At 42.4% G+C, this 13,279-nt stretch overlaps 1 protein-coding gene across 2 annotated transcripts in view; it reads right to left on the reverse strand.

Moving 5' to 3' along the window:
* The window catches only part of abcd3a (ATP-binding cassette, sub-family D (ALD), member 3a), a 96,866-nt gene that overhangs the window by 54,469 nt on the left and 29,118 nt on the right, over positions 1-13,279 (reverse strand). For both annotated transcript variants that reach the window (XM_049565767.1, XM_049565766.1), the window contains exons 7-8: positions 10,741-10,864; positions 6,994-7,050 (exon numbers count right to left, since the gene is read on the reverse strand). In XM_049565767.1, the coding sequence (XP_049421724.1) occupies positions 6,994-7,050; positions 10,741-10,864 (181 nt within the window). The remainder of the gene's footprint in view (positions 1-6,993; positions 7,051-10,740; positions 10,865-13,279) is intronic.

The raw sequence follows: 13,279 nt of genomic DNA on the forward strand, positions 1-13,279 counted from the left end.
ACTTTCTTTGCTTGATTTGACAGTTAGATGTTGATTACTTGCAGATGTTGATACAACTACTAGGCTACTTCAGTATATATCACACTAAATCATATCGCAAGGTAGACATTATGATGTTCTGGACCTTTGCGTTAGGAAATTTTCTCTGACTGGACTTCTTTGAATTTTAGTTGAATACCCCTGACCTGCACGGTCAAACTGAACAGGTGACACTGCTCAAGGGCTGGGTGATTTAACGACTATGTACAATATATCAATACATTTTCAACCAAGATACAGATTTAGACAATACCGTTTATACCAATGTAGGGTCAAGTTGCGTTACATAATGCATACCAGTGTGCATCTCTCCTCTCTCACACTCAGTTACAAGTTCAGACACAGAGCTGCTCCTCTGTTTAATCTGTTTATTAGTCTACAGTGCGACATCAGTCTATAATTTGTATGTGCTATGCTAAATCAGTCTGTGAGATGAATGAAATTACCACAGTAGCACATGTACAATACTGTGGGCATTTTCCACTCTAACTTTTGGCTGCTCCGAGCCAAGCCAAGCCAATTTGCGGTTCCATTATTAGTTAGATGTGCCATGCAATGCGCCAAGCCACGCCAGAGATGGACCTTCTTTGAAGTAGGTCCAAAAGCCAGGCCGGCCACCGTCAAGCAGGTGGCGGTGGAGTCTCATTGACCGCAGCCAAACCCCAACGACACAGGGAGGAAAGTGAAAGTAGAAACAGTCACAGTTAGATGTTATATGAAGAGCTGCAGACAACAGGCTCTTACTTACTCTTATTGCACCTCTGCAAAAAAGCTCACCTCCAACAGGTGAACTTCTTTTACCTGGCCTGCTGTGTGATGGAAAAACATATGCAGCAAAATAACAGGGAACTCTAGTCCTGGATCAGTTTGCAACTTGCAACTGAACATGTAGCCCATTTCAAAGAAAATGCAGAGAAATATATTGTGTGTCTATATCATCCAGCCCTACTCTGCTGTCAATTTGATTTTGCAGTCAGGGCATTAAGACTATAAAAGTGAGTAAGAGCAGCTTTGATCATCACTGAACTTACACAGAAACAGACATACAGCGAAAAACAAGGACAACAAACCTGCACAAAAGTAAAACAACTTGCACATATATACATACGTACATATATACATATATATACATATATATATATATATATATATATATATATATATATATATATATATACACACACACACATATATATATATATATATATATATATATATATATATATATATATACATACATATGCCAAAAGTTTGGACACACCTTCTCATTCAATGTGTTTTCTTTATTTTAATGACTATTTACATTGTAGATTCTCACTGAAGGCATCAAAACTATTAATGAACACATGTGGAGTTATGTACTTAACAAAAAAAGGTGAAATAACTGAAAACATGTTTTATATTCTACTTTATTCAAAATAGCCACCCTTTGCTCTGATTACTGCTTTGCACACTCTTGGCATTCTCTCGATGAGCTTCAAGAGGTAGTCACCTGAAATGGTTTCCACTTCACAGGTGTGCCTTATCAGGGTTAAATAGTGGAATTTCTTGCTTTATCAATGGGGTTGGGACCATCAGTTGTGTTGTGCAGAAGTCAGGTTAATACACAGCCGACAGCCCTATTGGACAACTGTTAAAATTCATATTATGGCAAGAACCAATCAGCTAACTAAAGAAAAACGAGTGGCCATCATTACTTTAAGAAATGAAGGTCAGTCAGTGAGGAAAATTGCAAAAACTTTAAATGTGTCCCCAAGTGGAGTCGCAAAAACCATCAAGCGCTACAACGAAACTGGCACACATGAGGACCGACCCAGGAAAGGAAGACCAAGACTCACCTCTGCTTCTGAGGATAAGTTCATCCGAGTCACCAGCCTCAGAAATCGCAAGTTAACAGCAGCTCAGATCAGAGACCAGATGAATGCCACACAGAGTTCTAGCAGCAGACCCATCTCTAGAACAACTGTTAAGAGGAGACTGCGCGAATCAGGCCTTCATGGTCAAATAGCTGCTAGGAAACCACTGCTAAGGAGAGGCAACAAGCAGAAGAGATTTGTTTGGGCCAAGAAACACAAGGAATGGACATTAGACCAGTGGAAATCTGTGCTTTGGTCTGATGAGTCCAAATTTGAGATCTTTGGTTCCAACCGCCGTGTCTTTGTGAGACGCAGAAAAGGTGAACGGATGGATTCCACATGCCTGGTTCCCACTGTGAAGCATGGAGGAGGAGGTGTGATGGTGTGGGGGTGTTTTGCTGGTGACACTGTTGGGGATTTATTCAAAATTGAAGGCACACTGAACCAGCATGGCTACCACAGCATCCTGCAGCGACATGCCATCTCATCCGGTTTGCGTTTAGTTGGACGATCATTTATTTTTCAACAGGACAATGACCCCAAACACACCTCCAGGCTGTGTAAGAGCTATTTGACCAAGAAGGAGAGTGATGGAGTGCTGCGGCAGATGACCTGGCCTCCACAGTCACCGGACCTGAACCCAATCGAGATGGTTTGGGGTGAGCTGGACCGCAGAGTGAAGGCAAAGGGGCCAACAAGTGCTAAACACCTCTGGGAACTCCTTCAAGACTGTTGGAAAACCATTTCAGGTGACTACCTCTTGAAGCTCATGGAGAGAATGCCAAGAGTGTGCAAAGCAGTAATCAGAGCAAAGGGTGGCTATTTTGAAGAAACTAGAATATAAAACATGTTTTCAGTTATTTCACCTTTTTTTGTTAAGTACATAACTCCACATGTGTTCATTCATAGTTTTGATGCCTTCAGTGAGAATCTACAATGTAAATAGTCATGAAAATAAAGAAAACGCATTGAATGAGAAGGTGTGTCCAAACTTTTGGCCTGTACTGTATATATCAAACAACAAGGCGATTCCCTATATTTATACTGCTACAGTCTCAAGGGGCGTGTTTGTAGCAGGGATAGCTCCGTTACGTAACGCGGCTATGATTTAAGGCCGGCCCACTAAATCCAGAACACAGAAACCTAGAAACACAGTTTGTGAAGCCTCACTCCACAATTCAATTATAAATGGTTGAAAGGCTTTTTTACACATTTTGAGGAATACTTTTATGACCTATTTAACCCTTTAAAATCGGCGGGAGCGCCCGCGATCCCATTTGCATACTGATGTTTAAATGCCGGTAGAATTGCAACCAAATAAGATAGAGCAATAATTCTTTTTGCATTTAAAACCGGAGGAGTTACTCTAACTTACCATGCATTCATCATGTCCCAGAGTGCTGTTTCCTTGCACTGACAGGTTTGTAAAAAAACAGTAAAAAGCGCTAAGAACAAAACATTATAATCCTGATCGCGGGTATTCACAGCACTTCCTATGGTGGACTAAACGTCATCACGTTGTGAGCATGAACTGTCACGTTATTTTCTTGCGTGTCTTTCTCGCGACACTACCCGCGGCAACAAAGAGTGACGTCATTTCCTGGGAAATTCCTCTCTTTCTTCCGCGGTAAATATTTCTCTCAGCTTGCAGTCACACACTCGCTCTTGTTTTTCACAACAATACTCACTCCACACTCACACACATATATTTATGGAACTGCAACAACCCAGACGCGCGAAACGGTTTTTCTCCCGGCGTGAAACTTTCAAGCTAATTACAGCGTCGGATGAAAATTCACTCCACTCATTTGGTCCGGATTTTGCCGACAGTGGAGATGACGCCGACCTCATCCAAGGGAGAGATCCCTCCTATGACATGTATGTATACGGTGGTGGAAAAAAGTTTTCGGACACCCTTAAAATTTTACACAATCTCAAATATTATCATGAAATATTTGTGGAAAAATCTTTTTTGTGTTTCCAAAGGTGTGGCTGCATTAGACAGATACAAACAAATACAAATTATATTTTTTTGTTTATTGTTTACAAGAAAAACTAACAAAACTAAATTCTTGACAGTTTCAATATGTCAGTTCTCAACATTGTCGGTATCAAAGTCAACAAATAACAGAGAATGTGTTCAAAACTGAACAAAAAATAAATAAGCCATCACATCATCAAATTAATATTTAGTAGTCCTGCCATTGGCACGTAGTAGAGCTCTAATCCTGGCTGGCATGTTCCCCACGAGCCTTTCACACTGTTGAGGGGTAATCTTGTCCCATTCTTCTTGAATTACTGCTTTTAATTCTTCTAAATTCTTTGGTTTATGCTTTGAAACAGACCTTTTGATAATCCACCACAGATTTTCAATGGGGCTCATGTCCGGGGATTGAGCTGGCCACTCTAAGACCTGGATACTGTGCTCCTGCAGCCAAGTTCTACTGGCCTTCGATGTGTGGCAAGGGGCATTATTTTGTTGAAACATCCAGTTTTTACCTCGACGGAACAGTACACGCGCAGAAGAGAGCATGTGGGTTTCAAGAATGGTACAATACTTGGTAGAGTTCAATGTGCCATCACAGACAGTGAGATGACCAACACCAGCAGCACTCATGCATCCCCAAACCATGGTACTGCCTCCACCATGCTTGACAGTAGGTACTGTACATGCTGGAGATAATGCTTTGCCTGGCCTTCTGCGTACCCTCACATTAGTAGGAGGAAGATAAAGCTGGAAACTGGACTCATCTGACCACAAAATTTTCTTCCAATTCCTGGCTGTCCAGTTCTTGTGTGCCTGGGCCCAACCACGCCGGGCTAACCTCTGTCTCTCATTGATCAGGGGCTTCTTGATAGCCTTGTAGGACCTTAAGCCATGATGTAAAAGTCGGCCACGTACAGTGCGGGTGGAACACTGGACACCAGTTTGGTTTGACCACTGTTGCTGAAGCTCCTGTGATGTCATTCAGCAGTTTTGCCTGCACATGCGGATCAGGATGCGGTCATTTCTTGCTGAAGAAACCCTTGGACGCCCAGATCTTGGTTTGTCTTCCAAGCTGTTGGTTCGTCTGTATTTCTGCAGAGTGTATCCAACTGCTGAAGGACTGCATCTGCACTTCCTGGCTATCTGGTGGCAGCTGTACCCTTCCTGGCTGAGAATCTTTATCTTCAGGCGTGTTTCCTGCGTTAGGTTCCTTGTTTTAGCCATTTTTGTGTCTCAAGAACTTTCAAATGTGCTGGCTTTATGTAGACACGAAGCTTGGCAACAAAATTGTGTCTTTGAATAAAAAGAACGACCTTCATCACTGGTACCAAAATGGCCCAATACTCAAAATTTCTTATGTATTTTTATGGAACCAATCAATTTTTTTTAATGGCTTTTTTAGGATTTATTTAGTATTTTGGCTATGACTGTACTAAAAGAAATTGCACTTGAAGACCTAAGAGTGATTCTTAATGCAATATTTCACAAATGCATGGGGTGTCCGAAAACTTTTTTCCACCACTGTATATTCATGAAATATTGTTTGTTTTTGAGTTAGAGTAAAGTAAAGAAAATATACATGTAACACAACTGAAAGCATTTTGCACTAAATACGCACCATTATTGTATTACTCTCATGTTGAACACATCTAACACACTGTGCAACATCTGTATGCAGAGTTGACGATGAGGAGGAGGAGGAAGTGGGGGGGGTCTCCTCACCCTGCACCCCGGAGGGAGGCAGAGGGGGAGGAAGGAGTCGGTCTCCAGCAAACAGAGGCTCCAAGTCGGAGACACTCCCTGGTGATGCAGCTGGCTGGAGAACTGAAAAGGAGCCTGACATCTTGCCACATCCCCTACCACATTTTCTGCCCAAAAGGAGGCCAGGTGTGCAGCCACCTCTATCACAGTATGTGGACAATCCCTCTCCATCTGAGCTGTTCAGGATGTACTTTCACCGGGCTGCCATCAAAACACTGTGTGCCAACACCAATAAAAATGCAGCAAAAATATTGCTCATCGTGGACAGGAACTGTCACAAGACCTATCACAGCTAGTGCTATTGAAAAGTAATGTTTGACTTTGAACTTTGAACTTTGGTTGTTCTATTGTAAATAGTTTATTTTGATGTACATGTTATATTTTTGCTAATTGTGCACAATGTGCATTTAACTTACGTTTTTATCACATTTTATAAAAATGAGCATCTCAAAAATTAAGTTATGAAAACACTCAAAATAAATTTTCTGTGGTTTGAAAGGACTTTGTGCAACTTTTTTACATTTACAATTTTGAGAGATACCGCCATAATATTTCTGTATTTAGAAAAATATGTGTAAAAACAAAAACGATTTTCTTTTTTTTAGTGGTTTATTGCACTTTTTAGCAATTTCTTTTATTATGGACATATTATTGTGGACATATGTCCACACATATTAAAATGTGGGATTTAAGGGTTGTATTAATGTATAGCATATTAAAATACTCCAAAAAATGGCCCTACAGCAGATAAAATTGTAAAGATATGCTCTGGCGGACTTGTTCTGTGGTAGGTCATAAAGGGTTAATGTGTTTAGAAGAAAGTAGCAGAATTTGCTTTACACGGACTTTAAAGAAGAATGAGTGTATACAAGCATGAGAAATTCTTTAATTCGGAATTAGAAACGGAATATTCCAGCCCCTTACATCAGATTGAATTTTCAATCGCATTGGCCGTTTTCATTCCAAATTAGGTGTTTACAAGATCACTTTTAATGGGAATGAACTTTCATTCTGAATGAAAAGGGAATTAAACTGTCCATGTAAACGTACTCATTGACACCGGAACTGCAGTGCTTGAATTTGTTTTATTCTTGGTAAAATCTTTTATCAGCAATGATTTTTGCACATATGGAGGTCCACTCAGGGGTCTGCCTTGACTGGGGCAATACATTGAATTGGCTTTAACACTCATCTCTACTGGACAAGACTGAAACACAACATCCCAGTTTCTCATTATAATGCAATGAAAAAAAAAGTCAACATTTTGCATTCAATTAACCTTAACATATATGAAGAAAACCACATGCATTTGATAGTTTAAAAAGAACATGCAGAAGATAACCTTCTTACCTGAGCACCAATGGCATTTGCCAACTTGAAGATGTACAGACCGATATCCAACAGTGGCTGCAGGACAAAAACAGGACAGACAGATTTACAAATAGTCCTCCAACATTTTCTGAATAATTATTAGGAATATAACATTGCTCATTCTGTCAATTATGGGACAGTAATGAAGGACACATTCTGATCAGAGGAGCACTTGGAAAATGGCACTGATCCTGTACCAGCAAAAACAGCTGGGGGACCTGAGAAGTATTTTGCTTTGCCCCATGCACTCAGGATGGCTGCACTGCTATTTTACCAAGGCAGCCCCAAACATGGGTGCTCATTTCATCATTATGTATGGACTGTATGGTCTATTGTTTCTGGGACTTCAAATCATTTGGGTGGATCTGGTTTCACAGTTGAGCAGGCCTGGTAAAATGCCCCAGCAAAAGGAAGATATGGGCAGTGGCCCCAGCAACCACGAACTCAGACCAAATGGAGTTCTGTAAATATCCACTGTCCACATATAACACCAACAACTGTCTCAGGGTTTAACGTTAATCATGGAGCGACAGCCAAGAGCCACAAAAACATGCTCTGTGGCCACCAAATATCGCCAGTAAATAAAGGTTAAATAAAAAAGAATCCCCATACTGCGATCCATCGACAACGCAACGAACCAATGTGACGTAAACATCCCAATTCAATTATTCCTTATAGTTCAAGAACCTGACCAGATGATCTTCAACTCCAACCTCTGGGAGAGCTTTGACTGCGTCCCGAGGGCAGAGGGGGACATTGAGTCCAAATGGGCCTTGTTCCGCTCTGCCATTGTCGAGGCAGTGGTTGTGAGCTGTGGCCGCAAGGCTGCTGGGGCCAGTTGCCACGGTTAGGCTGAAGAAGGAGGCCTACAGGGCATGGTTGGTCTGTGGGTCTCTGGAAGCAGCTGATGGGTACCGGCAGGCCAAGCGGAGCGCAGCAGCGGCAGTCGCAGAGGCAAAAACTCGGGCATGGGAGGAGTTTGGTGAGGCCATGGAGAAAGACTATTGATCAGCTCCAAAGAGGTTCTGGCAAACCGTCTGGTGCCTCGGGGGGGAGGGCGGCAACTTGCTCACACTGTTTACAGTGGGGGCGGGGAGCTGATGACGTCAACTGGGGACGTTGTCGGGTGGTGGAAGGAATACTTTGAGGAGCTCCTCAATCCCACCGACACGTATTCCAGTGAGGAAACAGAGCCGGGGGTCTTGGGGGCGGGTCGTCCAATTTCTGGGGCAGAAGTTGCTGAGGTAGTGAAACAACTCCGAGGCGGCGGAGCCCCGGGGGTGGATGAGATTCGTCCTGGATATCTCAAGGCTCTGGATTTTGTAGGGCTGTCCTGGCTGACACGCTTCTGCAACATTGCGTGGACATCGGGGGCAGTGCCTCTGGAGTGGCAGACCGGGGTGGTGGTCCCCATTTTCAGAGGGTGTGTTACAACTACAGGGGGATCACACTCCTCAGCCTACCCGGTAAGGTCTACTCCAGGGTGCTGGAGAAGAGGGTCCGGTTGATAGTTGAACCTCAGATTGAGGAGGAACAATGTGGTTTTCGTCCTGGACACGGAACCGTGGACCAGCTCTTTACCCTCGCCAGGGTGCTGGAGGGGGCATGGGAGTTTGCCCAACCAGATCAGCGTTTTGTGGATTTGGAGAAGGCTTACGACCGTGTCCCCAGGGGCATCCTGAGGGGGGTGCTCCGGGAGTATGGGGTTGCTGGCTCCTTGCTAAGAGCCATCCAGCCCCTGTACCGAAGAAGCGTGAGTCTGGTTCGCGTGGTCGGCAGTAAGTCGGACCTGTTCCCGGTGAGGGTTGGACTCCGCCAGGGCTGCCCTTTGTCACCGGTTCTGTTCATAACTTTCATGGACAGAATTTCTAGGTGCAGCCGAGTGGTGGAGGGTGTCAGGTTCGGATCTACATTCCAACCCTCACCTATGGTCACGAGCTCTGGGTAGCGACCGAAAGAACAAGATCGCAAGTACAAGCGACCAAAATGAGTGTCCTCCGCAGGGTGGCTGGGCTCAGCCTTAGGGATAGGGTGAGGAGCTCAGACATCTGGGAGGGACTCGGAATAGAGCCGCTGCTCCTCCACATCGAGAGGAGCCAGTTGAGGTGGTTCGGGCATCTGGTAAGGATGCCTTCAAGACACCTCCCTTGGGAGGTGTTTCGGGCATGTCCAACCGGGAGGAGACCTCGGGGCCGCCCCAGGACACGCTGGAGGGATAACATCACCCAGCTGCCCTGGGAACGCCTCGGGGTAGAGCTGACAGAAGTGGCTGGGGAGAGGACTGTCTGGGCTTCTTTGCTGAGGCTGCTGCCCCTGCAACCCGGACCTGGATAAGCCGAGGACGATGAGTACGAGTACGAGTTCAACATTCTACTAAATAGCGAACAGTATATGTTGCTAGCTAGCCAGGGCTTGGTGGTGTCCCGTTGTCCTGGTGACAATACAAAATCTGTTTGGGACAAACAGAGATCTTCCCCGGGACACTACCAGGATGAAAGGGGTTTTGTATGCATGTCGACCTTTTCCTTAGCAAATGATAAACTGAATCAAGTAACTACACCAGAGTATGTACTTGTGCTCAAAAAGACAGAGGAGAGCTAATTAGATGTTAGCCAGTGGGCAGCAGAGTTCTGCAGTGAGTTGGCTGACGAAGTTAAACTACCCAAGCTAATAGAGCTAACAGCTAAGGAACTAAGCACAGCAGGACTGACAGGTTCCGTGATAATTGTAAAGTTACTGAAGTATATCAGCTGAGTACAGTTTGAAGGTAACATGAAAAGTACTTTGAGTTTGGAGTTAAAGACATTGTCCATCTGTGTTTGCATTTTATTAAACGTCTGTCAGAGATTAAAGTACATACCCAAATACATTTTCTTCATTCTGTACTGAAGTACACTGCTGAAGTATTTGTACTTTGATAACAGTGTATGTAGCTGTGGCTATGGATATTACTGTTAACTTATTATGCTGATCTGTTCTGTATGACATCTATTGCACGTCTGTCCGTCCTGGAAGAGGGATCCCTCCTCAGTTGCTCTTCCTGAGGTTTCTACCGTTTTTTTCCCCATTAAAGGGGTTTTTTTTGGGGAGCTTTTCCTTATCCGCTGTGAGGGTCCTAAGGACAGTGGGATGTCGTATTCTGTAAATCTCTGTGAGGCAAATTGTGATTTGTGATATTGGGCTTTATAAATAAAATTGATTGATGAATTGTTTTAGTTGTGTTAAATAGCCTTTCTGTAGGCTACTGTTTTTACATAAGTTTACATTTGGGCCATCAAAAATGTACTTTGGCCACCAAATTTAGGGGTTTGATGGCCCATGGGACCTGGGCTTGAAAATATTGGTGTCTATCCCTGCTGTCCTGTGGGACTCAAATCAGGTATATGTGACTGATGGACACATGGATAAAGGTCATTCATATATTTGAACACAAAAGGCTGAGTGCTTAGGCTACATGGAGGTTCCTTTTATTGGGACGTTCTCAAACTGCACCTCTACAGTGGGCCTGCAGTGGACACTGTTGAGGCATATGCGGCTGTCATAAATCATGGAGGAGGCATGCGTCATAAATAAAGGGTAATCAGAAGTGGCAAACAGAACTTGAGCAGTGATGCCACTGAAGCTCAATCTCAGTACTTCAATCTATTGAACCTAGATTTCTCATTCATTGTGTATGCTAGAAGATTTCTGAAAATTATTCATGTGAGAGCCAACAAAGTTTGGTACCTTGCTGAGGTTTGAGTATAGGTCCACCACACTGTTGCAGAATTTCTCCACATCCTGTGTCAGCAGCTGGTCTGCATTGGCTATCCGGTTGTCCAGATTTCCCATTTTGTAGTAGGTGAAGCCTCTGAAGAGCCAGAACACAGAGTGAAGACTCAAAGAAGACAAGAAACGCACAAGAACACGTCGTCTACTTATGACTCAAGAGTGGAAGAACCACAGAATCTCCAAGTCTGTGTCACAAGCTATGAAATGTGTAGTTCTTCCACTATACAAAACATCCTAAAGTTCTGTACCCAATTAAAACCATAACCTCTGTTTATGTCTCAGTGTTTTGTGTTAACTGTATATTTTTTAGACCTAATGTAGATGTCCATGGGAACAGTTAACCCTTTGGGCTCTAGGCCTTTTTGGGGTATTTTACTACCTTTACTTTTAAGCTTATATCACAGTCATTATAAAGGCTGCATACACATGCTATATCTTGTTTTTTTTTTTCAGGACAATCTGGGCTATCCAGATTTATTACAGATTTAGATTTGGATTTAGATTCATTACATGTCCTTCTATGTGCCTGTATTTTATATTAATTTTTATATCAATGAAAAAAAAAATCTGTGTTACTAAATTCTTACATTTTGACATGTATCTCACCATAGCAAATTGGAAGTAGACATATTCTGCCATATATGAAGAGGGGAGACTCTCTGGAATCTGGCAATATAAGAACCATGATGCTGGGACATTCTGTCACTTCACAGTTGTCCAAAACATGTGTTTTGTGCCAGGCGGACATAATTGCCAGTATTTTTTCATTATTGCAAGAAATTCCATTGACTCATTCACAAGTCAAAATGTATTTTATTTGAGAGAAACATGCAATATTTACATCTAAGATAATAGAAAAATAGTAATAATATTATTCCTCACTATATGAAGTGACTAATAAGACCTGTACAATGGATTGTAGAGAAATTTGTCAGGTTTTTATTTTGTAGACAACTGATCTGTAATTATAGCATGATGGGTACACAGCATAATGATGTGTTAGGTATCATCGGAAAGCTCCGGTCCCGCACTTTCATGTGATACGTGTGGCATATCTGTGTGACCCTGCATTTGCGAGTAATCCATCCAAGAGTAATGTGTGTGCAAAGCTGTATGAAAGCTCTGTTATACATAATTTTAGTGTAACTTTATCATTGTTTTTCTTTGTGAAAACACTGGACTACCGACAAGTGCTTGGTCTTGTCGGAAAGCTGCGCTGTTTCACCTGATATGCGTGGCTTCTCGCTATGATGCACAGTTGCAGAAAATCAATGAGAAGAACAGGTGTAAATTTGGACGCACTTTGCGTCGTTCAGGCCCATAGGGTTAACCTGGATGATTATGATTTAACCAAGCATGGATAAGGTTTCTTTTATTGATACCAATGCTGTAAAATATAAGAAACATCCCTCTAAACAACTGAGCATTATGACAATGGTTAAAAAGAGGTGGCTTTATAATATTCAAAAGTAAGGCTTCAATCAGCAACAAACTTTCTTCAACATGCCTTTAATGTAAAGTTGATATGTTCTGATAATCTGATTCACTTTAGATGTTTCTACATTTTGATTCACGTTGGTTTTTCTTGGAGGTCAGCCTGCTTCTTTTCTGTCACTTGGTACCACAGACTGTATCATAAGGCTGAACGACATGACAGTTCCCCAAAGGTGAAGCCCAAACATCTTAATCACCACCTGGTGGTTGGCTGCACCACAGGTCTTAAGTCATAAACCCCGCCCCCTCCATTTCAGCAAATGAGACATGGGCCAAACTAAAAACTCAAAGTACACGACAAATACATTTTTAGGTAGTTCTGATCACACTGCTCTATGTTCAACTTTTCCTTTTTTTGGTAAGTTTGGTTTTGATAAGTTACCGATACTATATCAAGGAGGTCTGATGTCATGATTGACAGCTACAGTGGCATACAAAAGTTTGGGAACCACTGGTCAAAAAATCATTGACTGAGAATAATTAAGGGAGTAGAAGATGAACTGATCTCCAAAAGGCATGAGGTTAAAGATGAAACATGATGTTCAACATTTTAAGCGAGATTAGAGTATTATTTTTGTTTTGTACAATTTTAGAGTGGAAAAAAGGAAAAGAAGCACCATGCAAAAGTTTGGACATTTGAGTTCTTAGAGAAACTTTTACCAGGGTCTCACCTTAATTCCCTTGTTAGGGTTCTGGCTTGTTTACAATCATCGTCAGGAAAGGCCAGGTGATGCAAATTTCATAGTTTTATAAATATTCTGACTCCTGAAACCTTTTCCCAACAATTAGTGGCCATGGGCTTCTCTAACCAGCTGCCGAGCGATGTGAAAACTAAAATAACTGATGCTCTCAAAGCAGGAAAAGATAGCAAAGAATTTTCAGGTAGCCGTTTCCTCAGTTCATAATGTAATTAAGAAATGGCAGTTAACAGGAACAACAGGTCAAGTTGAGGTCTGGAAGACCAAGAAAACTTTCTGAGAGAGCTGCTCATAGGATTGTT

The sequence above is a fragment of the Epinephelus fuscoguttatus genome, linkage group LG21 (assembly GCF_011397635.1).
Source record: "Epinephelus fuscoguttatus linkage group LG21, E.fuscoguttatus.final_Chr_v1".
In the NCBI taxonomy this organism is placed as follows: domain Eukaryota; kingdom Metazoa; phylum Chordata; class Actinopteri; order Perciformes; family Serranidae; genus Epinephelus; species Epinephelus fuscoguttatus.